This window comes from Hibiscus syriacus, unplaced genomic scaffold, assembly GCF_006381635.1.
Source record: "Hibiscus syriacus cultivar Baekdansim isolate YM2019G1 unplaced genomic scaffold, ASM638163v2 tig00111671_pilon, whole genome shotgun sequence".
Classification (NCBI taxonomy): Eukaryota; Viridiplantae; Streptophyta; class Magnoliopsida; order Malvales; family Malvaceae; genus Hibiscus; species Hibiscus syriacus.
Window position 1 is genome coordinate 277,835 of NW_024063152.1, and position 27,886 is coordinate 305,720.

At 29.9% G+C, this 27,886-nt stretch overlaps 2 protein-coding genes across 2 annotated transcripts; both read right to left on the reverse strand.

Annotated features, from left to right (window-relative positions):
- Positions 1-1,559: 1,559 nt before the first annotated feature.
- Positions 1,560-5,752, reverse strand: LOC120167208 (kinesin-like protein KIN-1). The gene is made up of 15 exons (XM_039176292.1): positions 5,610-5,752; positions 5,359-5,461; positions 5,217-5,260; positions 4,835-4,864; positions 4,620-4,742; positions 4,504-4,529; positions 4,250-4,331; positions 3,643-3,684; positions 3,530-3,563; positions 3,311-3,386; positions 3,021-3,240; positions 2,837-2,928; positions 2,493-2,610; positions 2,240-2,419; positions 1,560-1,964 (listed from the first exon to the last, which is right to left on the reverse strand). The coding sequence occupies exons 1-15, from the start codon at positions 5,721-5,723 to the stop codon at positions 1,827-1,829; spliced, it is 1,422 nt and encodes a 473-aa protein (XP_039032223.1). The 5' UTR covers positions 5,724-5,752; the 3' UTR covers positions 1,560-1,826.
- Positions 5,753-15,427: 9,675 nt separating this feature from the next.
- On the reverse strand, positions 15,428-16,802 carry LOC120167261 (transcription factor bHLH94-like). Its single transcript, XM_039176332.1, has 3 exons — positions 16,187-16,802; positions 15,706-16,113; positions 15,428-15,621 (listed from the first exon to the last, which is right to left on the reverse strand). The coding sequence occupies exons 1-3, from the start codon at positions 16,652-16,654 to the stop codon at positions 15,526-15,528; spliced, it is 972 nt and encodes a 323-aa protein (XP_039032263.1). The 5' UTR covers positions 16,655-16,802; the 3' UTR covers positions 15,428-15,525.
- Between the last annotated feature and the right edge of the window lie 11,084 nt (positions 16,803-27,886).

Sequence of the window (27,886 nt, forward strand, 5' to 3'; positions counted from 1 at the left end):
AAGGAAGTCGACAACACGAGAACTATATTTTGAGACCTGTCATACTTTTCATTAATGAATGAATTAATAATATTATTAAGTTTTTATTTATTTTGAGAACATATTTGATAACTGAACATATAACCAGAATAACAGATTAAAACATTAAGAGTGTGTTTGGTTGGGGAATGTGAGATTCTCATGGGAATGAAATTCACATTCTCCCGTTTGGTTGGCCAGGAATGTCATTCCCAATAATCTTACATTTCTAATAGTGAATTTTTTTGGGTATATTACCGGGAATGTCATTTCCTTCCTTTCCTTAGGTATTGTTGGATTACCGGCATTTTGAACTAAAATGCCCTTAAATTTTTTTTTTCAAAAATATATTTATTCTGTCATTGAATAATAAAAAATCTACGAGTGTTAAATTATAAATTTATCCTTAAACTATTTTAAATTTACAAAAAAAATCTATAATTAAAATTTTATATAAAGTTAAAGGGTTAAAATAAAAGTTTACCATTTCATTAAACCTTTTTATATTTTCAATTTTGTAAAAAAATTATATAAATTTTATGAATTTAAATTTTTTAAAGAAAATATATAAATATTTTCTAAGTTATTAAAAAAACAAATATATAATAAGAACAATTTGGTCAAATATATATTCCAATAATCTTTTATTCCTTTAACCAAACACGGTAATCTTACATTCTTGCTAAGCCAACCAAACACAAAATACAACATTCTCAGTAATCCTATTCCCTGATAATCTTTTATTCCGATTGGTAATCTTATATTCCGTGAACCAAACGCATAAGTTCATATGCATGACCTTTTATTTTTATGCATTTTTCGTTTTCTTTCTGTTCATTAACCATTTGCAATGTATTGGATTCGAAGTACGAAGTTCCAAATTACATGCATGATTAGTGTTACTCTCTAGCTTTGACATTGCACTTATTCTACACGATGATTTAAGCTTATTCATTAGCATGAATGACTTTTTATTTAATACGACACTTATTTTTTTCATCAAGCCTTTTCCCCCTTCTCACTTATGCCTATGAAGTGTTGTGTTTCATCTTAACTAGGATAAGTAAAATTTGACTCGACTCAAAAAATCAAACTTTTTGATTCGACTCGAATTGACTTAAAGTTATAATTTCATGAACTCGACTAAAAAATTTCATATTCAAGTTGACTTACAAAATAGAACTTGAATAACTCGAAATTTTTAGTGATTTGTGGATTGATTTTCAAGCTTGAGTAGAGCTATAAAATATATACAATATCAAGTTAAGTTATAAAATAGAACTTTAATAACTCGAAATATTTAGTGATTTGTATATTGATTTTCAAGTTTGAGTCGAGTTATAAAATATATATATATATATGTATTGTATATAGTTATAGAAAACCTTTTAAATTGGAATCAAATAGTATCATAATATTAGAAATATGTACAAGTAAATTTAAACATAAACTCGAATAACTCTACTTGACTCAAAAAAAAATCAAATCAAGTTCGAGTTGTAAATATTTATGACTCATGAACTCGAAATTTTTTGCTCGATTAGATTGAACGATCACCCCTAATCTTACTTAGTTTTTCTATCCCGTTCTTTGATTGTCATTTTGGGTTACTTTTTAGTCTTTAATTTTTGTTTCCTTATTTTGTGTTTGGGATTTTGATTCTTACACGCTTCATGCTTTTTGTCCCCCGTTTCTTCTCTCATTGATATCTCCTTCAAATCTGTTGAGACCAGTAGACAACAGTTATAATGTAGAATAAGTGCAACAACAGAGCTAGAGTGACAGTAATCATGGAGTGGAACAAAGTTTCATCTCTGCATTCCAGGAATAAAGGAGCTGAGAAAACCCAAAATCTTGTGAAGGAAACCAGCAGTTCCCCCCGGAAAAGTATCGAATCTGTCGGCAGCACCAAGCCTATCCTTCAGGGCCTTGTTCTCTCTCTGAAGCTGTAAAAAGATGGTAAGCTCAGCAATTGCATGGAAACCAATTTCAAATGTCATGATTTGAAGGTCCTATATGTCTAGAAAATAACTTTGGTGATATTAAGTGAGCAAGAACTATAGAAAAACTGAAACAAATTTTCAAGAAAAAAATGTGATTATTATATTTTTTGAGCAAAAGTGGGCATACAAATATACAGAGCATATTTGACTTCTACCTCTCTTTGTTCTTTCCCTTGTTTCTCTAGTGGAAGACAATAATGGATAATGAAAATCATTACCGTCTGAACAGTAGAGCTGAGCTCCTCCACAGCTTTCATCAATGAAGAAATGGTTTGTTCAACAACATCTTGAATGTTTGATTCCAAGTCTTCTGTTGAATCGAGATCGGCAAATAGTCCTGCCTGGATGAATAATTCCTCGAGTAACTTTATATCTTCAGCATCAAGTCTCTCACTCATCTAAACAAGAACAAACCATATTAGAAAGTGACAAGAATGTTTCACCTACATAATATCGGATCATAAAACTAACTTTCTCTAGAATTTTCTCAAATGTCTCGTCTCTGGTACCAGAAAGAGCTCCATTCTTCTTATCAGAACCCTTCTCTTCGTTAACCTTGACAAGTGGGGATGCCTTAATATGCCTTGCCCTGCCATGAAAATTAAACCCCCCCAAAAAAAATCAAGTATTAGATATTTAGTTTGATCATACAAAACGAGAGGTCGAACCTTTTGCTTTTGTTATTAAAAATGTTCTTTTCTAGAAGGATAAATTAAGATATCTAAAAGGAGAATATTAGGCCTTCCTTGGTGCTTAAACTTCCTTTGTTCTAGTGGGTTTAAATATGTATAATAGCATATTATATGTTCATGAACCTTGCACCAAAACGAAGAGTGGACAGGCTTTCTGATGCGTTTGAAGGACTTGGTGAGCAACAACAAAGCAATGCAGAGCGGGAGTTCCCACCCTGCAAATTTAATATGAAATTGAAAACCAACACTTCATGGAACTGATTTGATGACATTACATAGAGATGAAATTAGGGGTTAGAGAACTTACAAGAGCATCTTGCAGGAGTCGAGTGAGCTTGGAATCACGATAAGGAATATGGTTTGCTTTGGCTGGTGTACCACATGTCAGAGCATTGATTACATTCCCTAATGCCGAAAGGGATTTATTGATTGTTTTAGCTTCTTCGAGAACTCTTCCTCCAGCCCCAGTTTTCTCAACTTTCTCTGACCCCGCCAGGTCCACGAGAACTAACTTCCCAGATTTCACCCTGATCACATTGTGAAATTTATAGATAGTAACATTTGAAGACTTGAACATAGTCAAGGGATAAGCTATACCTCCTTTCTGAAAGTGACTGTTGGTCCAGTGTGAACATGTAAACGCAATGGCTCCGGCTGCTTGCCATGTTCATTTCTGTTTATGTTCAAGTAACAAACAAATTCTAAACAGAACTTTTACAAAGTAAAAACGAAGACTCAATTCTTTCACTCAATTTTTATATTTCTCTGATTAAGAAATCAACGGAAAACATAAAAGCACAAAACACGGAAGGATACGGGTCTCTCCAATAGCTCTGTTAGCTATCCCACTCTAAATTTCAAGGCCGATATTAGAAACCATATCCGATGAACAAAGAGGAAGATAAAGTTATAACTAGTCTTAATCTTACAGATAGGCTTTGCAATGCTTCGGCTGGGTTCAAAAGAGAGATCTGGGAACAAAATCAAGGAATAAATAGAGGATTTAGTAAGGAAAGAGGCATATAACAATACTAAGTGAGACAAAGTATAGGTTCAATGTACATAATGCTATACATCTGTGATTTGCTTTAGGCCTTAGGGGTAAGGAAATTTGGCACTTAATTCATCTAAGTTTTACACAAGATTGAGGTTGTTCAAAACAACAGTACTCATGCCACCAGGCCAAAACATGATTACTGCAAACAGAATTAAATGGAGAGCTTGAAGAATCAATGCATTATGTATGACATTTGTATGTATACATAGAAAGGGTTTCTAGTTTCTACTAAAAGCAATGTGTATGCTCGATGGAGAAAAGGAAAATCAATAGAAGTCTATGGCACATTTCCCGACGAAATTGAGAGTCTGAAGTAACATATTCATAAACAGGTTCAAAATAATCTCAACTAGAAAGAGTAAAGCCTATCAGAAAATAACCCGACTGATGTCGAGCATAAAGATAGAAAATGCTACTCTAATATAATGCCAAGGGTCCAAGGCTAAAGGAAAAAGTAATTTCTGCAAGAAGTAGCTCACCTCTGTCGCTCCAGATAACAATATTCCTTGTGTTTTGCTCTCCTTAATTTGGATATTGTCCTTTGATAAATCAAAAAGGTCCCTGAGGATAAGAAATGCATATGCGTTTAACATAAATATTAAAAAAGCTAGAAAAGCGCCTCGTGTAGTATTTCATCAGCCTGAGCTTTTGAACAGAAAGGGCAATCAGAAATATTTACTGGAGAATGAAAGCTCTCGATCCAACAACAAATAGAATTTAAGGTGATACATACCGAACTTTTTCCATATAGATCTCCACCTATAGACAATATTTCATGAATTATACAGCATTTAATTGTAAAATTGCTAGTAATATAGTTCTCTAAGCATATATGATATGTTTCCATACCATTGACAACTTGATGGTGTACTTGGTTGAGTCAGCAGAAGTTTTGATACATGCAAACAATCCATCCACCACTCTTGGAAGTATCCCTTTCTTCTTTTCATCAGATTCCAATATGTTTGGCCCCTGATCCAATAAGGAGGTATATATCATCATCAACAAATACAATTTAATTTATAAGATTTAACAGGGCTACATTTAGGCATTCATCGGCAGACCTCCATACTGTATGTCTTCCCTGCCCCAGTCTGTCATCAAAAGAAAAAGAAAATGAATTAGGACTAAATGCATTTCATAATAAGTTAAGCAATCAATCAAAAAGGTGAGGGCAATGTGTTGCGTTAGCAGTGTGAATGTGATCTATTTACTAACAATGAACGAGAAATAGAAATCTAAACCAACATAGTCCTTTAGCTTAATGCATTAACAAGATTTGGAGGATATTTCTCACTATTAAGTTCTTTATTATCTTCAACAACGTAATCAATCAATCATACTATGAAAAATCCTTAATCGCATTATTTAGTTAATAGAGAGTTCATTCAAGTACTGGAAATTATGGAATGTACTAAAAACACAAAAATAAGCAAGATATCTTACCTGTCCATAAGCGATGATTGTTCCATTTATAGAATTGACAGCGTCTGTTTTTAGATGGAAAAAATGCAAAGCGTAAATGATAAAATAGTTGATGAAGTCATGAAAATGAAGAAAATCAATAAACAGTTTTATGATCTCTTACCTCTAACGATAGGAAGAACAAGAAACTCATAGACATCAGCTTGTTTAGATTCCTCATAAAATATCTTATCAAAGCTAAACGTAAAACCTTCTTCCTTCTCATCCTATCACATTCAATCTCAAATTACTGAACCGGTCAGATTTTAAAGCTTCTTTATCTTTATCTTTTTCTTTTTTGAAAAAGCAAAAGTAAATAGAAAATAAAAGCGACAAGAAATTGGAGTTAAAAACAAACTTAAGCGAAATTCAAACCTTAATAATGAAGTTCTCGGAGTCAATGCTTTCAATGCAGATGTTATCGCCAAGATCTCTTTTCTCCTTTGAGCTCAAAGGCCTGAAGCGTACGCAGACAGTTACGTTCGACATTTCTACTTGAAAGCTGATTCAAATCTGCAACCGAATCAATCAAATGAGAGCTTTAAAAGAATGAGTTAATGGAAATGGCATAGATCTGTTTGTAGTTTTCCAAATTTCTGAGAATCAGTCGAAGCTTTCATAAGTTGATTTATAGTTTCTTTTCAAAATCTCCGAAAATCCGAACAGTATTTCGAATTTTCGTGTAAGCTTTTAAAAGTTGATTAACAATTTCTTTCCCAAATTTCCAAGAATCCAAAAAGTATTGTGAAAATAATCGTACAAAATGAAGTATAACGCTAACAACTGTGAGCAAATTTTATGAAATTTCTGTTTGGATATAGAGAGGGACAGAGCTGAGAGAGAGCGAACCGTTCTGTTTTTTAGCTGAGCTGAGATGAGAGAGTAGCAAACTTCTCCTCTTTTATAGCAAGGGAAGGCGGGAAAGTAGAAGTTAGAATATATTTTATATGAAATTTTGAACTCACTCTTAGTTTTTTGGTATTAAAATAATTTTTAATTTTTAATCAATTAATTTAGATCATATACTATAAAAATTTATAATGAAAATGACCTTCTCAATTCAATTTGTTACATTTAAAATATTAAAATTTATGTGTATGATGTTTAAATCATCTAATCTCTCGTCTTATTATTAAACCAATAAATAAATAGTAAATTTTAAATTCATTTTAATTATATTAAATAATGTCACATGTTAGAATTAAATTATAATAAATATGAAATTTTTTAGTCTTTTTTAGTTGTGATATTTCAAGAAAATATTTTTTTTATCGTAAAAATTCTCTGACGGAATAAGAGTAATATAAGTTAACATATTTCTTAGATTGCTATCTCTCTATCTCCTCTTATGTTTGTAGTTTTTCCAAAAGAGTTTTACACGTTCAATTTTAGTGTCTATTTTATCGAGCAATGATTATGCATGTCATTATCTTCTTACAGTATTTTTAACTTTGTCCCTCATCAAATTATAAATACAACTTATAATATCTATACTTTAATTCTATAACATTTTAATACATATGAAATATTTAACATAATTGGTTACTTAATTTTATATCGTACTTTATAATAGCATCATATATTATACATAAATTGTTTACCATAATCGATTTCAAACCATTAGAACATTCCTAAAGTCGAAGAAATCTAATTGTATGATACAATTTGTAATGAAAATGACCTTATCAATATACAATTTGTAATGGAAACTGATAGATCCACGCCGTGGAAACGACGATGGGAAATTCTGCCATTTGTTCAAAGGATAATGCTGCCCTTTTTCTTGAATATCACTAGTATTGCTATTCTGGATAATACTGTTCTTTTCTTTATATATCTTTCGGTCGTACGAACTAAGGATTTAAATAGCTGTCCGTCATCGGAATAGCAGTTATTATATAGCTCTAAAAATATCGTTCGAAATCATTATTGTATACTCGTGATATCCGCAATCACAATAATACCTATTATTGATGCAATCATGATAAACGCAAATAAAAATACGACCGCAATATCATCTCATGCTGACATACTCAAGGATCACATATGCTGTTCTTTAAAAGTTTCTTGTTTCTTGGTAATTTGTCACTATCTCTTGTTAGTGACATTAACATCTCTTTTGCTTTTTTCTGTTTTATAGAAGGAAATCACTATATATATAGTTTCACTATTTCTTTTCCCGTCACCTTTTTAAAAAAAAAATATTCACAACAACAACAACACCCTATTCCCATATGCAATGGGGTAATGGGAGGTAGGGTAGTAGGCTGCCCCCAACGCCAGGTTGAAAGCAGCTTCCATGAAAGACCTCCGACAGTAATAAAGATAAAATGCAATGCATGTATAAGTAAATAAATACATAGTTGAAACAGTCTTTATATGCAGTCTTCATATGCACGTCTGTAATAAGGAGTAATCCCTGCAAATAAATCCATGCATAAAAATCTCTGCATATATACAAAAAACGTAAGACCCAGCTAAATTTAGAAAGAGGAAACCTGAAGAGGAGGATACACAGTAGTCAACGATAGCAAGCTACAAAAAGGAATAAAGTCAAATGGGTTATGACCTAAACTAAGGCAACACTACTCCGCTATCCTAGTTCTAAGCTTCATAAATTTCAATGACAGAAACGTATATAAAGTAGAAGTCATGGAAATTATTACAAAGGCATTAAAAAGAGGACAGAGATGTTACACCCTATGGTTGTGACCCGCACTACTCGGCTACCATAGTCTTAAGTCTCCATACTTTCCTATCAGAGGCCATGTCCTCGGTAAGGGCTAAATCCTTCAAATCAGATCTCAAGCAGTATTCCCACTTCCGCCTTGGTCGTCTTCTCCTTCTGGCACCGTCGACTGTAATCGACTTTATCCTCCTGACCACATCCGACAGTTGTCGCCTAAGGACATGTTCAAACCACCGTAATGTCAAAATTAGCCTCTAATGTTTAGTAAAATAGTCGTTTTTCCCCTATTCTATTTTCTGGAGCATTTTGGCGCAAAAATGCTCCTTACATTCGATAGAAAAATCACTTTGTCTCTCATTTTTTAGGACATTTTAACCCTTAATGTTTCATTTTTAGGTTAAAAATACTCATATTTTGAAGCGTTAATCGTATCTTAACTAATGGTTTTCATCTATAGAGGGAGTTTTTTGCCTCAAAGTCGAAGAAATCTAATTGTATCCGCCTGCAAATGTTCTTGTTTGTTCTCTGCTTCTGCAACTAGGAACTATGCACCATGATAATGGAAACTGATACATCCACGCAGTGGAAACGACGATAAGAAATTCTGCTATTTGTTCAAAGGATAATGCTGCTCTTTTTCTTGAATATCACTAGTATTGCTATTCTGGATAATACTGTTCTTTTCTTTATATATCTTTCGGTCGTACGAACTAAGGATTTAAATAGCTGTCCGTCATCGAAATAGCAGTCATTATATAGCTTTAAAAATATCGTTCGAAATCATTATTGTATGCTCGTAATACCCGCAATCACAATAATATTTACTATTGATGCAATCATAATAAACGCAACGTAAATAAAAATACGACCTCAATATCATCTCATGCTGACATACTCAAGGATCACATATGATGTTCTTTAAAAGTTTCGTGTTTCTTGGTAATTTGTCACTTTCTCTTGTTAGTGACATTAACATCTCTTTTGCTTTATTCTGTTTGATAGAAGGAAATCACTGTATATATAGTTTCACTCTTTGTTTTCCCGTCACCTTTTTAAAAAAAAAAATATTCCATTGTATATTATATGATATAAAAGGCTTAATAATTTAGTTTTCTGTATCTATTTTAGTGTTTTTTTATGGTTAAGATATGCGGCCGATCCCTATATTTCATAGTTTGCATAAGGCATAATATCAAAATTAGCCTCTAATGTTTAGTAAAATAGTCGTTTTCCTCTATTCTATTTTTTGGAGCATTTTGGCCCTAAAAGTGAAAAATACTCCTAACATTTGATAGAAAAATCATTTTGTCTCTCAATGTTTTGAGGACATTTTAGCCCTTAATGTTTTAATTTAGGTTAAAACAATACTCATATTTTGAAGCGTTAATCGTATCTTAACTAATGGTTTTCATCTATAGAGGGAGTTTTTTTGCTTCAAAGTGAAACGTAGGGGGGACAAAATGCTCCCAAAAAAGAATAGGGGTAGAAATGACTATTTTAGTAAACGTTTGGGGCTATTTTTGACATTTTGTCTTCTTATAATTAAAAGGTCTAAAAACGTTAGTGGGATGAGCACTAGATGTCAATATCCCTTAAGCAATGCTAGAGGTTCGAATCTTAAAATTTGCCTATAGAGAAAATTGAGTTGGGAGAAAAGAATTGTAGGCAGTTTAAAGGTGTCAAAAAAGGAGTGGGTGATCAATTAATAGATCATATATACGTGGCTTTATCAAAAAGTCCAAAAATTGAGTTTTCCACATTCAATTTTAGTGTCTATTTTATCGAGCAATCATTATGGATGTTATTATTTTCTTACAGTATTTTTAACTTTGTGGTCATCAAATTATAAATGCAACTTATCATATCTATACTTTAATTCTATAACATTTTAATATGTATGAAACATTTAACATAATTAGTTACTTAATTTTATATCGTATTTTATAATACCATCATACATTATACATAAATTGTTTACCATTATCGGTTTCAAACCAATAGAACATTCCAAAAGTCGAAGAAATCTAATTGTATCTGCCTGCAAATGTTCTTGTTTGTTCCCTGCTTCTGCAACTAGGAACTATGCACCATGATAATGGAAACTGATAGATCCACGCAGTGGAAACGACGATGGGAAATTCTGCTATTTGTTCAAAGGATAATGCTGCTCTTTTTCTTGAATATCACTAGTATTGCTATTCTTGATAATAATGTTATTTTCTTTATATATCCTTTGGCCGTACGAACTAAGGATTTAAATAGTGGTCCATCATCAGAATAGCAGTCATTATAGAGCGGTAAAAATATCGTTCGAAATCATTATCATATGTTCGTGATACCCGCAATCACAATAATACCAATGTGACCACAATAACATCTCATGCTGACATACTCAAGGATCACATATGCTGTTCTTTAAAAGTTTCCTGTTTCTTGGTAATTTTAGTCACTTTCTCTTGTTAGTGACATTAACATCTCTTTTGCTTTATTCTGTTTGATAGAAGGAAATCACTATATATATAGTTTCACTATTTCTTTTCCCGTCACCTTTTTTAAAAAAAAAATATTCCATTGTATATTATATGATCTAAAAGGCCTAATAATTTAGTTTTCTGTATCTATTTTAGTATTTTTTTTATGGTTAAAATATGCGGCCGGTCCCTATATTTCAGCAAACTTTGAGATAGTTTGTATATAATATAATGTCAAAATTAGCCTCTAATGTTTAGCAAAATAGTCGTTTTCCCCTATTCTGTTTTCTGGAGCATTTTGGTCCCAAACGTTTCATTTTATGGCAAAAAACTCCTAACATTTGATAGAATAATCATTTTGTCCCTTTTTTGAGACATTTTAGCTCTCAATATTTCATTTTAGGTTACAAAGGCTCATATTTTAGAACATTAATTGTATCTTAACTAATGGTTTTCATCTATAGAGGGAGTTTTTTGCCTCAAAGTGAAACGTTGGGGGACAAAATACTTCCAAAAAAAGAATAATGGTCGAAGTGACTATTTTGGTAAACGTTGGGGGCTATTTTTGATATTTTGCCTTCTTATAATTTAAAGGTCTAAAAACTTTAGTGGGTTGAGCACTAGATGTCTAGATCTCTTAAGCAATGTTAGAGGTTCGAATCTTAAATTTTTCCTATAGAGAAAATCGAGTTGGGAGAAAAGAATTGTAGGCAGTTTAAAGGTGTAAAAAAATGAGTGGGGGTCAATTAATAGATCATATATCGTGATTATACCAAAAAGTCTAAAAATATTGAATCTTTTATTTTTATTTTTAATTTAAAATCTATAGTTCAATTACTGATAATATTTAGTATTTTCTGTCAAAATCTGTGTAATCAGATATGCTTACTGAGTTCATTATGATTTACTTTTGAATTTGAGATTGATGACAAAATATGATGGGAAGTACTAACCCTATCATATTTTATTTCGAATAAAGGGACTAGAGGCGTAATTTGACCTATATTTATTTCCTTTTTCCAAGATAAAAATCTCACCCCCATGATATTCTTTTTCCTTTTTGGTACATCTATTTTTATAGTTAAATTTATTTAATTATAATTAAAGTTTTCTCATTCATCTTGTTTTCCCATATATGTATAGGGTTTGCTTATAGACTAGGGAGGAAAAAATCTCCTTCATGTTGAATTTTGATCGATTTGATTTAAAAAAAATTAAAATTTCAATAAAATTTAAATTTTGAGTTAAATTAATTTTTTTAATTAATTTTTTTAAGATTAATCGAATTAGATTTAAATTTGAAGAGAATCAGTCTCGTCACATTTCATTTGAAATAATTACAAAAATATCTTTATATATATTTATATATTATTGATTAAGTTTTGATAAAAAATAAAAATAACATACCAAATAGTATAATTATGGAATTAATTTAAATTTTATGTTATTAAATTATATGAATGAGTGTTTATTCAATCATTTTTCTATTTTAACAAAAATATGTAAAAATTGAATATTATATTAAACTAAGTCATATCAAAATTAATTTATTAATTAAATTTTTAGATTGAATTTAAAATACTTGTGTTATGATATTGTATAATGGATCAAAAATATGTCTGGTTAGCATTCCTACTATAAATGGAGTTAAAGACGTTGAGTATTGATCGAGTTGACTTGAGTTGAATTCAAAAATTTTAAGTTATTCGAGTTGATGAGTCATATTTTATAACTTAAATTTTATTTGAATTTTTTTTAGTCGAATTGTTCAAGTTTATATTTAAATATAACCCTAAATATTTATAACGTTATGATATTAATTGATTCCAAATTAAACAACTTTTATTTATCTATATCTATATATATACACACACACGCATGTGTGTGTTTCTTCAATTTTTTTCATATGTGAGACTCGGTTATAACTTTAAAATTAATTCATTAATTGTTAAAAAAATTGAGTTATTCCGAATCTTATTTTATAGTTCAAACTTTATTTGAAATTTTTTGAGTCGAATCGAAGTTTATTCACTCCTCTAAGAGTATGTATAATTAATATTTTTAAAAATAATAATTAACACTTAATGCTTTAATTTTACTTGGTTTATAACGTTAATTAATCACAAGAAGATAGGGTTGAGAAACTTAGAATCATTTCAAGTCACTAAAATACAAAAGATACAAACAAACGAGGGAAAACAAAAGAAAACGAGGGGGAGATATATAAGATTAGAATCTTTACTAAAATAATATAAATATTAGAGGTATAATCAGGGATGAAACTAGGCGAGCGATCACCCCTTGAAAATTTAAAATCAGTATATGTTTTAGATTTTTTTTCTATGTATTTTCTATTGAAAATATATTTTTGTCCCTCTAAAATTTTATAAGTTCAAATTCACCCCTAAAATTTAATAAGTTCAAATTCACGCCTAATATAAAATCGTCCGTACATTGATATAATATATAATCAAAACATGATTCTACGGTTCACCTATATGGGGACTTTAGACTCTTCTTCAATGCATGTGAAAAGTGACACATTAATACAAACAAATCCTAAAATATTATAAAACTATCCCTAACCATAATTAACATTAATATTATTTTTACTAATAAGTTAATTTAGTGGTCCATCAGTAAAGTCATACAGTGACCAAACATCCTCCTTGGTTCATTTTACATTCTTTCAACTACAGTTGGTTCCTTTATTAATCCATATTTATTTATCTATCTATTTTGATTTGTACCTCGAACCGCCTTGTTGCATTCACATTTGATTTTAATATGTTTTGAGTTTTAAAATTATGGTTATTTTGATGTATTTAATTTGTTTCAAATTATATTTCTTATTTTTAATAATATTATTTTAAAAATTCGAGTTAAAATTCTTTTTTTTTGGTATACAAAAGTTTAGGTCAAGGTTGACTCCCCCAATCCAGGGTCAGGGCATACCTAAGAACTAATTGGGATTTACATAGAACTTTACAGATAGCACACCAAGAGTGACAGTGGTGGGATTCGTAAAATTCTTTCCTTGAATGTATCTTATTATCACTACACTGGATATTTGTTGTATTTAAAAATTATTATTGTCATCAACAACCAGTTGGTCTAGTGAGATGAAATATTAGGTCCCTTAAACATGATCAGAGGTTTGAATCCTGACGTTTGCGAATAGAGCAAACTGGGTTGGGAGGGTCGTCTCGCCTCTGCAGTACCCGATCTGTAGTAGTATGTCAATAGATCGGTTACTAGTGATTAATTCAAAAAAAAAATTATTATCAACTCGAAATATAGCATTGCAAAGGCATTATCATGTGATTTTAACGTTGCTTTAATGATATTATAAAAAAACACACACACACACGATATCTGAAGCTATTATTTTTTTGGATTAATGTTCATTTTGGTTTTTAAATTATACTCGTTTTTTGGTTTACTTTAAATTTTTTATTCCATTTCGATACTTAAACTATCATTTCTTTTTAAATTTATCTTAAAATTTAAAAGTTATTAATAAGAATATATCACGTTTTATTAGATGACAATAATTTTTAGTAAATAAAACAAAAAAATCGTTTTAAATATTAAAATGAATCATAAAAAAATTAAATTCCAAAATGACAAAATTAATATAATTCAAAGGTTAAAATGGGTATTAAACTTTTTTTTCCAAAGAAAACATGTATTGCATGATTTGAAAGAAATTTATTGTACTGTGATAATAATATTCGTTATAAGTAGGGATAGATTAAAGGGAGGCCGGTGGAGCTGTTGTTTTATTGAAAATGTTAGATTTTTATATAATTTAAATATTTTTTACTAATAATCTATTTTCGCCTCCTACCTAAAATCATATGTTTATCGTTGATTATATGTCACATTCATCGTTATCTCAATTATCCCAACACTTAAAAATATGACTTTAGGGATAAAATGATAATTTTTTCTTGTAAATATTAGGGATTTTCTCCTAACACTAACAATTTCCGATTATTCATTAATAATACTTATAACTTTTCATGGAAGTCGAAGGAGCGGTAGCCTAATTTAAGGTTAAAAACAACAACCTTGGGCGAAACAGAAAATGTGATAAAAATCATAACACTTTAGGTTAGGCGCAACCTAAAATGTTATTTTTTCCTAACATTTTCGGTTGAATCGAAAATGTTACATTCTTCATAACATTTTCAGTTACCCATTTTCGATTGGCAACCGAAAAATGTTATATTCCTTGTAGTATTTTAGATTCAACCGAAAATGTTAAGTTAATAAAAATATAATATTTTAGGTTACGTTTAATCTAAAATGTTATGACTTTCACTACATTTTTTATTGTACTCTAAAGTCGTCGTTTTTAACTTTTAAATTTGACTATCGTATAGCAGAACTATCCTAATTTTTCGCAAAAATTAAAAATGAATAAATCGACACGAACTATAGACTCTTCCAGTATTCATTAACAAAATTGATACAGTAATAAAAAAAAAAGACTTTAACAGTACCTCTACGTTCTGCGACCATCTAAAAGAATCAAAACCCCACCAACATATCAACTTTATTTTATTTTTCACCTTGGGATTCGACAATGAACATCGTACAAAATTCACGGGGTCGTGATTATATATCCTCCTCCATGCACAAATGATTTTGATTTTAACTTTGGAGTCATATTAATACAGTGAAAACAATAACAATAATCATTGTTATTAAGGGTAAATCTGTTGGTCCAACCCAAATTTCCATAGTTATTTTTGTCAATTCTGGCTCGAGTAAAAACAATTTACAAAAAGGAGGAAAAAGTTTTACCATTAGCCTTTCTAAAGCTGTTCATATGGCAGCCTTTGGTTTTAGTACTTCATCTTCCCTAAGTGGTCATATAGTCTCCTTTGAACTTCTGTTGAGAAGAAAATTCTTGATAAAATTTAGATTATTTGAAAATTACATGATTCTGGTGAAACCAACAGTAATTTTTCTAGTACAGTTCATGGTAAATTGGCCTAAAAATTAAGCGATTTCAGTGAACAACCTGAAGGTTAAAAAAAGCCTTCATATAATATGAAGATGGAAATTAAAGAGAAATTACAAATTACAGTGGGATTATGGAATGGAAAACCGCAGTAAATTCTCAATTCAACATAGCATCTTCTTGAATCCTACCTAGCAACTCGTTTACTGCTGTAGCAATGTCATCCACTGAAGTCAGCTTACAATCATCTTCTACCTGCATTTTTTGCAACCAATTATAGTAAATTATACTACAAATCTGAAGTCCATTTATATGTATGATGTATGTATGTATGCTAACCTTGACACTGAGAGAATAGAGTACAGTTTGATCAACTGTAGTGACATTGAGATGGAGGATATTGAGACGCATACTGCTCAACCCTGAAACCAGTTTCAGGAGCTGTGCCGGTCCCTTTTTTGATCTTATTTTGAGGTTTGCATGGCTCTCCACCATGGTAACTTCGATGTCGGCTATGGCGGATCGATTCTCAGACATCGATTCGTTAGTCGGGTTCGAATTACTATCGCCCCGAGTCGAGTACTGTGGGAACGTGAAGAACTCGGCAAAAGGTGATGAACAGCATCTAGTACTTGTACTTCCATCTGATCTTTCCTTCACCTCTTTCTTAGCACTTAGCAATTGAACACAGTGCTCAAGCTCCTTCACAAAATTGATAGCTCCTCCAACTATTGACGCTTGATCACCCTAATCAAAACAATAAACTTATGATTATCATATATATATATATATATATTACAAGTAATGAAATGAAATATACCCTTTGAACATAAGATTCAGGCATGAGAGAGCGAAGAACAGAGAGATATTCATTCATTTGCCTTCTCCTATTGCGTTCAACAGCAATGTGAGTCATCCTTTGATTCTCAATCTCTTCCTTATTTTTACGAGTTTTGAGCCGACGTCTTTTGGGACGACTTGAGGTCGTTTCAAAAGCCGCCGCCGCCGAATCATCGATGACATCGGAGGATGATCTATTAACATTATTGTTAGTAGCATCACTGAAATGGGGTAGTGGAGCCATTGAAGTTGGTGAAGAAGAAGAAACCCAATAATCTCCATTAACAAAACTAGCGTTAGCATCATCGGATGTTTGGTTGCAATGATGGAAATGCTTGTCGTCTTCAATGTCTTGTTCATAGCTCAAACTCCCTCCCAACAAGCTGTAGAGTTCTTTGCCGCTGAAACCGAACAAATCTTGCTGGAAAACTACAGCTTCCAGTGCCATTTTCTTTCTCTGCTGCTGCTGCTTTCTCTTTCACAACAAAACAAAAAAGAAAGGTTTTATTATTATTTGTTTAAATAAGATACCCAAAGGCCAAAACAAGAACAAAAAAACAAAAGAGTTGGGGGGAGATGTTAGCCTTGAGGGTTTCAACTTTGGGTTGCAGAAATGAGCCTTTTAAAGGCATTTGATGAACCCCAAAAATATTAAAATAAAATTATGATATTTTATTCAAAGGATAAAATCATCTTTAGTCCTTGAATTTGATACATTTTTCTTAATTTAATCCTTATAGTTTTTTTAGTCCACCTTATTGATAAATTTTTCAACTTTTAATCATTTTGATGATATGTCACTGTGATATATTATCATCATATGGAATAATATCAGTGTCACATCTTTAAGTTATAAAAAATTCATGTGTTGAGGCTAATGTTTGAAAGTCTTTGAACATATATTATTTTGTATTCACTCTATATTTATAAAAAAAATCATGTTTTTTACTAACGTAGACTAGGAAAAATGTTTTAGGGACCAAATTGAGAAAATCATCAAATTTAAGAATTAAAATTATTTTTGAGCCCCTAATTTTTTTAACGAAAAAAGTCAATTTTGGAACATATGAATAATCAGGTGACTATTTGTAACTTTTAATAGCCAAAAGATTCAACAAAGCAACGCCGCCATATAGTTGGGAGACATTTTATAACTTTTAATAGTTATGGGACTCAACAAAACAATATCCTATAGTCGGTGGACCATTTGTGTATTTTATCAAAAATTGTTTTAAGGACCAAATTGAGAAAATTATTAAATTTAAGGACTAAAGATTACTTTATTCTTCTACTGATAGAAAAAAAAGGCATATAAATATGATTTCTATTTTTGAACTTACTCGTAGGTATTAAGCTAACATGCTCTCGTCTTGTGAGCCACACTTTGTCTACTCATTGGTTTTATTTATGTAATGAAAATTAATTTTGGACCAAAAAATCTTTTTAAGAATATGAAAATGACATTTTTGAAATTAATATTGAAAATGATGCAAGATATTTACGAACTTTAATTAATTTTTGGATTCTTCTAGAATTATGGACATGACTTTCAGTTTCTTTAATTTGATAAAGATATTTAATTACATTTTCAAAAAAAATTAGTGGTTCAAATTTGTTTGTGACTTTTTATAAAAGAAAATTATATAATTTTGGTAAAATATGTAATATAATATTATAATATATGAATGTTGATCACGTATAATGGTGTATATATAATTTTAATTTGATTTAAATTTCATAAATCGCTAACATTTTTATTAATGTACTATGGTTTTATATTTATGTATTGTGTGAACAAAGAATTATAGAAATATAATATAAAATAAATAAATTTATAATTGTTTAAATATTTATAACTAAACTAAAATTAAAGTTTCGCATGAATAACTTTTTTAATAGTATTTGATGATTACACTCATACATCTTGTAGACGTAGTTGCTCGAACCTGAATTCTCTAAAAAGAATAACATTATCTTTTATTACTAAGGTCACTTAATGAATTCACGTGTATAGTTAAAATAAAACTACAATTTCATGTATACAATTATATTAAATTAAAATTTGTATATTATGTTACACATTTAATTAGAATTCATATATAATTTTAATATTTGTCAATAGCGAGTAATACTTTTAAGGGTAAATTATATAGAATGTCACTGAACTTTAAGTGTTGTATCGTTTATACCACTGAATTTCAATTTCTTCAATTTTAGTACTAAATTTTGATTTATGTTTCAATTATATCACTAGAACATTAAATCGTTAACGACATGGTGACATGGCTAACGAATTTCAACGTGCTTGTCTCATGTCACACCAAAATTATGTCCTTTTGATGAGGCTGGTTTGATGCCCAAAAGACCTAAAATGACGTATTGTTGGAGTAAAATTATTAAATTATTGCATTTGAATGATGGCTATGAATTTCAACGTGCTGTCAATTTCAACGTGCTTGTCTCATGTCACACCAAAATTATGTCCTTTTGATGAGGCTGGTTTGATGCCCAAAAGACCTAAAATGACGTATTGTTGGAGTAAAATTATTAAATTATTGCATTTGAATGGATTCAAACTCTATACCATCTTTGGAAAAAAAAGGTTAGAGCTCATCCATCAAACTAACTTAAGCTTTTATTGTATTTTAAAAAAAATAATCTAGCTATCAAACTACACTTGAGATTATTTATATTTTATCTTTCAAAATAAAGTTGTTTTGGTGCAATAAAAACATCAGTAATCGTCAATCATGTCATCATACTATTAATGAATTAACGATTCAAATATATAATTAAAACGAAAATCAAAGTTTAATATTATAATTGAAGAAATTGAAAGTTTAGTGATATAAACAATACAATACCTAAAGTTCAATGGTATCTTATATAATTTAACTTACTTTCAAACAATGCATCAAAATTACAACGACAAATAAGGTCCACGAGTTGGCCAAATTAGGCGGCACGTGAAGTACACGCACGTAGAGATGCATGGAATTACAACGAAGCGACCGGTTCCCTCGTCATTTGGTAATAATACGGTCGTACGAATTACATTGATACAAGATAATTATAACAATGATAAAATGAAAAAGGCTGACATTTACAGAGATTCTTGCCATGTTATGAAAAAAGAGAGTGAGGAAAACAACAAACAATGGCTAAGATTTAGAAATAAAATTCTTTTTTATTTTTATTGAATTTTTTTTGATTAAAGAGATGGAAAGTTAAGGCGACATTGTATGTCAGAGATGACATGTGAATTTAATAAATAAAAAATGTTTTTTAACCTAAATAATTTAAGATTAATTCAAAATTATTTTTAACTTAAAATGTTATTGTTCAATATAAAAAGTTATAGTACAAGTTTATAATGTTTTAATTTAAACCGAAAATGTTATATTACAATGATTTTAAGGTTTACAATCTAAAAAGTTTTATAAATTTGTAATATTTTCGGTCGTACTCGAAAATGTTATGAAAAATGTAACATTCTTTGTTCGTCCGAAAATATTATCATGTCCAATCTAAAAAGTTACATCTTGATAATATTTTAATTACAATTAATTTCTGTCATTTTTTAACCTTACATTTACAAGTTGTATTTTATACTCTTCCCCGATAATATCAGGGCTTTGAGAATTATTTCTCATAATACTTTGATTTGGAATAACCTTTTAGGGGGATTTTAACGTTTATAGTTGTCTGTTTCTTTTTTTGATCAAGAGTTCTTTTTGAGAAAATCAATTGATAACCAAATAAGTAAATTGGCAAAATGGTGTATCCAATAGAGAAATGTGAAAAATGAGGTCCTTGCATTGATATTAGACCTTAAATAATGTGTGATGAGTTTGGTTGATAGTGTTATTTTATTTATATTATATGGTTTATATTTCATTAAAAATAAAATAAAATTTCCTTTGTCTTAAGCCTCCCCGTCGAATTTACCACCCAAAATCTTACCATTTCATTTCATCATCTTCATCAATTTCTTAATTCCTCCATTGATGACAGCTTGAAGAACCTTAAGTCAATACCCGAATTGGACCGGAATCAATGCGTAAATATATTTAAGAGTTAATTGCATAATACACTCTTAAAGTATTATCTCATTTCAAATCGGTCTGTAAACTTTTAAATGTTCAAATTTCATCTCTAAACTATGACTATAATTCTATATTATTCCTTAAACTTTTGGACATTTCAATTTAATCCTCAAACTATGACCTTCATTCTAAATTAGTCCCCAAAATTTTTTAACATTCCAATTTCATCCCAAACTATACATATATACTATTCGCATCCCTTGTTAATAGAATCATTAGGCCAAGTTATATTATTGTATGTTTGAAAAAAAAATTAGGTTAAACTATGGTTGAAACTAATTACATGTTTGGATGAAATTGAAATATTCAAAAGTTTGGGACCAATTTAGAAATAGGGTCATAGTTTAGGGATGAAAATATAATGTTCTAAAGTTTAATGACTAATTTAGAATGAGAGTTATAGTTTAGGGATGTAATTGGAATATTCAAAAGTTTAAGAACCAATTTAAAATTAAGGTTATAGTTTGAGGACCAATTTATTTGAGATTTTTATTAAAAATATAAATTTGATAGTAAATTAATGATTAAATTAAAGAAGGACCAAATTGAAAAGAAAGTTTAAATACTACATTGTAATGGAAATAAAAGAAAAAGTGTTGCATGGCTATTGGCCCTAAAATTATTATAAGTGAAAATTGATGGGAAATAGGTTCTTATGTCTCAAAATGATCATAAGCAAAATTCAATGAAAAATCAACCTTATTCTCGGTTTGATTATCTATATGATCGTTGCTCGTTTGATCTTAAATAAAATATTTATACCAACAACCAGTTGGTCTAATGTGATGAGGCATTATGTCCCTTAAGCAAGGTCAGAGGTTCGAATCTTAGCGTTTGCGAATAAAGCAAACTCGATTGAGAGGATCGCCCATTAGTCGGTCAATAGATCGGATATCAATAATTAATTAAAAACATATATATATATATATATATATATATATATATAATATATATATATATATATATATATATATGTGTGTGTGTGTGTGTGTGACCTATCGGACCCAATTCTCATTTGATTAGGCTCAAATTTTATTTAATACATCTAATCACATACTTACATTTATCCATAGACCCTTCAGTCCAACTCACATGTGTTGATTCAGAAATACGGTGAGTTACAAGTATTCTCTTATCCTATACATAAAACTTTATTTATTTTAGCTTCCTAAGTGTTATGAATTGCGAATTAGTCCATAAGTTTGACCTATATGGCAAAATAGTCCTTATAATAGATAATTCAATTAATCAACCTTAATTAAATTGAATATCTATAAAGTCAACCTCATACCAAATTTTGCAAAGGTTAGAGTTTAAGCCAGCTATGAAAGAATAATCCAAAAGATTTTATGAATGGAAAAGAGAGAATAAATCCAAAAATATAGTCATCCACAAGCATGAAAAATCAGTTTTTTAATTAGTCAGTCAATGTGTAATGGATCTATCTGAAATTTGAAAAATCATTTTTAATAGTTTAAGATAATTATAAAGTAATATTTGTTCAAAAACTTTATTGATTTATCAATAACGTACACACACCTTATAGAAGCAGTTGTTCGAAACCAAGATCTCCAGAAAGAATAACGTTCGTTTTTATCATTGAGGCCGCTCGATAAGTTCAAATTTAAAAAATCTTTTAAAAAAAAGCAAGCTAACCATTATATTGATTCAACTTATTCTATTCAAGTTAACCAGTTCAAGTGTAGGTTATTAGGGTTTAAGTAATTTCAAGTTACATACTCGATTCATTTCGAGTTTTGATCATCTTAGATTTAAATATTTTTAAGTATAGATCATGTTGAATTTGATCTTTTGAGTTTGTGTTGTTTACTTTTTTATAATCAGATAGAGTTTATCATATTTAGATTTAATTCGGGTTCAAAACTGACATATCTAATTAGGGGTGAGCAAAATTCGACTCCATTCGAAAAATCAATTCTTTTGACTCGACTTGACTCAAAAAAATTCAAATTCAAATCGAGTTGTAAAATGCAACTCGAATAACTCAAAATTTTTAGTAATTAGTGGATTGATTTTAAGTTTGAGTCGAGTCCCTCTACTCTATATGATATGTGTATATCACATATGAAAAAAATATAAAGAAATATATACATATTGTATATGGTTATAAAAAAAGTCATTTAAATTGGAATCAAAATATCATAGTATTATAAATATTTTTAATTAAATTTAAACAAAAACTCAAAAATTCGACTCGTATTTTATAAACTCGACTCAACTTGAAAAAATTCCAAATCAACTTCGAGTTATAAAATAGGACTCGTCAACTCAACTTACTCGAAATTTTTTGACTCGACTCCCCTATAACTCTAATTATTATCATCTAGTATTAGTTTAGATGTTATTTGATAAATTGAAAATATTGATTCTTATACGTATTACTGGATTTATATTAAAACATTATTTAATAAATTAATAAAAGCAAGTGTACTATATAAATTATCTTGTTTGATAAAACTATTTTTTTAAAATTAATTAATTTCTTAATTTTAATATTATCACCGCAGTATTTAATGTTATTTTAAAATAATTTTTATTTAAAAAATAAAAAGAAAAACTTTTCGAGTGTTTTTAAAAAAATATTGTTGTTCAAGAGATACGTTGACAATTTAAATCTTTAAGAAGATTACATCTTCCTAATTTCGATTAACCTTAATTTTTAAAATTTAAAATTTTAATCATTTTGTCGTGAATGCTAATGAATAATTAAAGCAAGTAATTAGGGATTAGATGCTAACAAAGAACCAAAATTGTCTTAACTAACAACATCTTGTGCCTTCGTGTATCCACTACAATGGTCAATAAAGTATTTACATTAAATTAAATATTTTTATCAATGGACACCATCTGTAGATGCCTGCCACCTGTCTCACTTGTATTTGGATCTTTCCATAAAACAAAGCTAGATTCCTCCTCTTTGTTTTTCATTAACTTCAATGTCTAAATAATGATGATCTACCTCAAATTTATAATTAAAATAATCAAATTATATGTACGAATTAAACGATCACAGTGGTTAAAGGATGGTTATATCTCTAAAGGTTTCGGGTTTGAGTACAACGTCTGCAATGTATTTGAGTGCTCATTATCAAAGGATTGAGAGTCTTTCAAGTATATACTATATTGTAATCACCCAGAATTTTATTTACTTAATGCCTTCTTATATGTATGAGAATAAGATCTTCTTACACAATGTAAAATTCTTTTAGTTTTATAGAGATTTAAAACTGTCAGATGAGTGAAATATATGATTGAGATTAATAGTAGGAAATTAGAAGATGTTGAGTGGGAAAAAAGTCAATCTCAGCCATCTATTCTCACTCATCCAACGATTCTAAATCTATGTAAAACTAAAATAGATGGTTGCGATTGACTACTTCATTTTTTTAATGAATATCTTCTTATTTCTTACTGTTAATTTCAGTTATCTATTTTTACTCATCTGATGATTATATATATATATATATATTAGTTTTGCTGGAAAGACCGAGGTTATAAAATTTTGAAAATATTTTGTTTAGGTTTTATTATGTATTATTATATGTGGGTTCCCAATTTAGATATATTTTAGTTTAATTTGCATTCTATATAAATCATATATAAAGTTACTTTAGTCTAGATTTAGACATATTTCAATTATCAGATTATATTATGTGTTATGGTAATTAAATATGATTTTGGTCATACAACATAAAAATATATTGATTATACTTGTAACCTTGAAATATGTTTTTATCTATATCAATTTAAAACACATAAAATTGTTTATTTATAATATTTTTAATATAAAAGTGTGTTGTAGTTTGCAAACTAAGCCCGAAAGGTAAATAAATAAAATAAAATTACCATATCACTGTAAAATGATAATAATGTATTAGAACAATTTTTTTTATTTTCCTCCTGATTTTTAGGTTTCGTTTTGATTAATTATATAACATTTACTTGTTTTTATTACCAGGAAATGAAAGATAAATTACAAAAGAAGAAGAAGAAAAATGAAAAAAATATGATTGTGTAGACACTAATTTTCGTCTGATTTTTTTGTGTGAAAATTCAGAGGCCAAATTGAATACAGTGACCAAAATGAATTACACTTCAAAAGTTCAAGGACTGCGGAAATAATTTAAATATTGGCTAATTACACACAAGTCCCTCCCCTATAAATAGGAAAAAAACAAAAAAAAAACTCATTTGAAACCATTTCCAAAAAAACTCCCAAAACCTTTCAAACACTTTCTCACCCAAAATTGACCGGCCAAAGGCTAGTAACCCTTCTCGGCTGCAACTCCGCCGCTCGCCACCGCTCCAGTCGCCGCCCTCAACCCCAAGAAACCAAAACCACAACCCAAATCCCCAAAATCTCTACAAATCGGCGTAGATCTAGGTTTTAGTTTCTCTGTTTTTACCTTTCTCGAAGAACGGTTCGGCTCCCGGGGGTTTCTTCCTCTCCGAGTGGTTTTTTGTGTTTATGTTGCTATTTTATTTGTATTTGCTTGGTGGTTTGGTTGCTTGTGTTTACGGTTTTTCTCTTGTTTTTGTCTCTGTGTTGCTCTCTGATATTCGATCTTTTTGGTATTGGTCTGGGTTCTTCGCCGTTGATGTGTTCTCACCGTGGTTTGGTGGGGCTCCTTTTATAGCCCTCAAAGGGGCCGTTTCGATCCCCGAAATGAGTGGGTTCGCAGTTAACCGGCTAAACGGGATGGGTCAGTCCCGATTTAGTCGGGATTATTTCCATACCGATTCGTTTCGTTAGTGAGTGGTCGGAAATCTCGCTGGCTATTGGCTTCGATCTGCGCGTGGCTTCCACGTGTGCAGCTTGTGCGGCACCTGGCTGAATATCATTGGAAATCCTAGTTTCCTTTTGGGCTATGTCAGGCTCTGTTCTAGACACGAACCTTAACTTGGGCTCTTGCCCACTTTAGACGTATTGGACCCTGGACAAAAAAAATTAAAATAAAAATTAAAATAAAATAAATAATAATAATAATAATAATATAAACAATATAATATATATATTTCAAAAATATTTTTTAACTATATATTATATATGTTTTAAAAAAAATTAAAACTATATATTATATAGATCGAAACAAAAGGAATAATAGTATATATATATATAACCTTATACAATATATAATACTAGTCCATGCTGCCAAAACATGCCAAATATATACATTTTTAACTTTACAAAAGGTATAAATTAAAATTAATTTGACAAGATGAATATACCTTTTAATAATATCAATTTTTTAAAAACTTAATGTATTTTCTTTTTAGGAAGACTTTAAGAATGAAAAAAAAAATCCAAATTCATCTGGTTTAATCTAACTTTATATAGGTATACTTTTTTTCAATATAGATTTAAGTTAGGGCAAATAAATTTTTATTAAAATTTTCAAGCTCAGATTGGATGAACTTTAGGTCAAACTCATTCCACCTTACCCTAAAAAAATTATCAAAATTCCATCTTTTTAAAGTTTAAATATTATTGGTATAATTGTTGATATATGATTCATTGATGAACTAATTAGAATTGTACACGATAGAGGCCTATTATGAGGACAACCCTCTAAATTCAATTTTCTTTATTCACAATATTAAAATTCAAACCCATGATCTTGTTTAAAAATCTAACATTTCATCATGTTTGACCAACTGGTAGTTGGTATACCCTCCTTTAATTTTTTATTTTTAATTTTGACTATTTTATATATTTTAATAGTTCTAACATTTTGGGACATATCTAGTTTGAATCAATGACTTTTTTTAGGAATCAGATCAGATTGAATCAACAAAAAGTTATCTCACTTTATTATCAACCTTAAATTGAATCTATATCATTAAAATTTCAATTCACCGATAATATATGAAATTATATATGAAAATATAAACCCATGCATCAAATGCTAGAACTAAGTAATTTGAGGGACAACTTTACTAACAAAGGGAGAGGATCCAAGGATGGGAGCAAAGTACCCCCCCTCCCCCTAAATCCTAATATGGCACGTATAGGATTCGGTCAGCCATGGAACAATATTCTGGCCCCTAGCATGCCCTAAAACTTATTTATCTTTTTCTTGAAAGTCAAAACCACATATTTGCATTATCTACAACCTATATACCAACTAAACGAGTGAAAATATCACACGACCACTCAAAGATATACATATATCTCTCTCTATACATATATAAAGGGTTTGTATCAACTTACACAATGTATTTTTTTAAATTTTACATAGATTTAAGACATTTGGATGGGTGAAAATATACAGTTGAAATTAACTCTTTGTTTTATTTTTCCAATAGATATCTTCTCATTTTCTATTATTAATCTTAACCGTCTATTTTCACTCGTATAATTATCATAAATCTGTGTAAAACTAAAACAAATACATTGTATAATTGGATATTATCCCATATATATATATATATACAATTTGGTTTTTAATTAGGGTTTTGTGTGTGTGAGAGAGAGAAAGGTCATGAAATGCATGCATACTATGCCCCGTTCCGCAGGGAGTCGGTAAGATACATTAAAGTGACTGGGGGCCATTGGCGCCCCAAATGTCGAACCACTTAGCCGTTTGGTCAGATCTTAGCTAGGGTTTGAACAAATGCCACTCCATTGATTTGGTTCCATGAATACTTACAATATTTTATATATATAGATCGTGATGAAGATACCGGCGACTTTGTCAGTATCCGTTCAAGGTAAAGATTTTTCAAAGAGGGTAGATTTTGTTGTTACCGACGGGCTGGAACCATCCCCCTCCAGCTCCTCAGCTCTGGTTTTAGGGTTTGTCCCCTAATGAACTTGATGCTGTGAGGCTTCCTTCTGTATAACAGCTCATATCTTTCTTTAATTAAACCAAAACTAGTAATGTACGTCAATCACGTATACACGGTTTTACCTAACTATATATATATATACATACACACACATATGTGGGGTAAACTACACCAATGGCCACTTAAGTGGCTCAGTGATTAGAGGGAGTGTTATTCTCCTTTGAGGTTCTGAGTTCGAGCAGCTGCGTTTGTAATTTGTGTGTTGTCAATGGTTAAAAAATATTATGAAAATATATTACCCGTGTAATCACCCCAAACTATTAAGAAAAACAATGAGGGGATTCCAATATGATCATCGATAATTCAATTGTGTCAATTAGACCATTTCATTATTTAATTATTGTCAATCAAGCTAAATTTTGACATAAAAGTTGACATGTCAGTTAATATAATTAAAGATTTTATTATATCTCAGTCAGTAAGTTAACATTCAACTCAGATTACAGTTATTTTTTAACGAAAATGGACGAGTTTGGAACATATGAATAGTCAGTTGACTATTTTGTAATTTTTAATAGTCGAGCGGCTCAAAAAAGCAATTCTCTATAGTCAGGGGACTACTATGTAACTTTTAATAGTCAAGTGACTCAATAAATCAGTATCCTATAGTCGGGGGACCATTTGTGTACTTTACTCTAAAATTAATCTCAGATGATGACATGTATCACTAATGATATGAGACCAAATCGATAAAATGTATAAGT

What these genes read in the sequence shown, in the direction of transcription:
- LOC120167208 (XM_039176292.1), bottom strand. Translation starts at nt 5,723, where the DNA reads ATGTCGAACGTAACTGTCTGCGTACGCTTCAGGCCTTTGAGCTCAAAG. An exon ending in GGAAGACATACAGTATGGAG is followed by an intron (nt 4,743 to 4,834) that starts GTCTGCCGATGA and finishes TTATTGGATCAG; the next exon opens with GGGCCAAACATATTGGAATC. An exon ending in GACTCCTGCAAGATGCTCTT is followed by an intron (nt 2,929 to 3,020) that starts GTAAGTTCTCTA and finishes TTAAATTTGCAG; the next exon opens with GGTGGGAACTCCCGCTCTGC.
- LOC120167261 (XM_039176332.1), bottom strand. Translation starts at nt 16,654, where the DNA reads ATGGCACTGGAAGCTGTAGTTTTCCAGCAAGATTTGTTCGGTTTCAGC. An exon ending in CTGAATCTTATGTTCAAAGG is followed by an intron (nt 16,114 to 16,186) that starts GTATATTTCATT and finishes TGTTTTGATTAG; the next exon opens with GGTGATCAAGCGTCAATAGT. An exon ending in TCTATTCTCTCAGTGTCAAG is followed by an intron (nt 15,622 to 15,705) that starts GTTAGCATACAT and finishes CAAAAAATGCAG; the next exon opens with GTAGAAGATGATTGTAAGCT.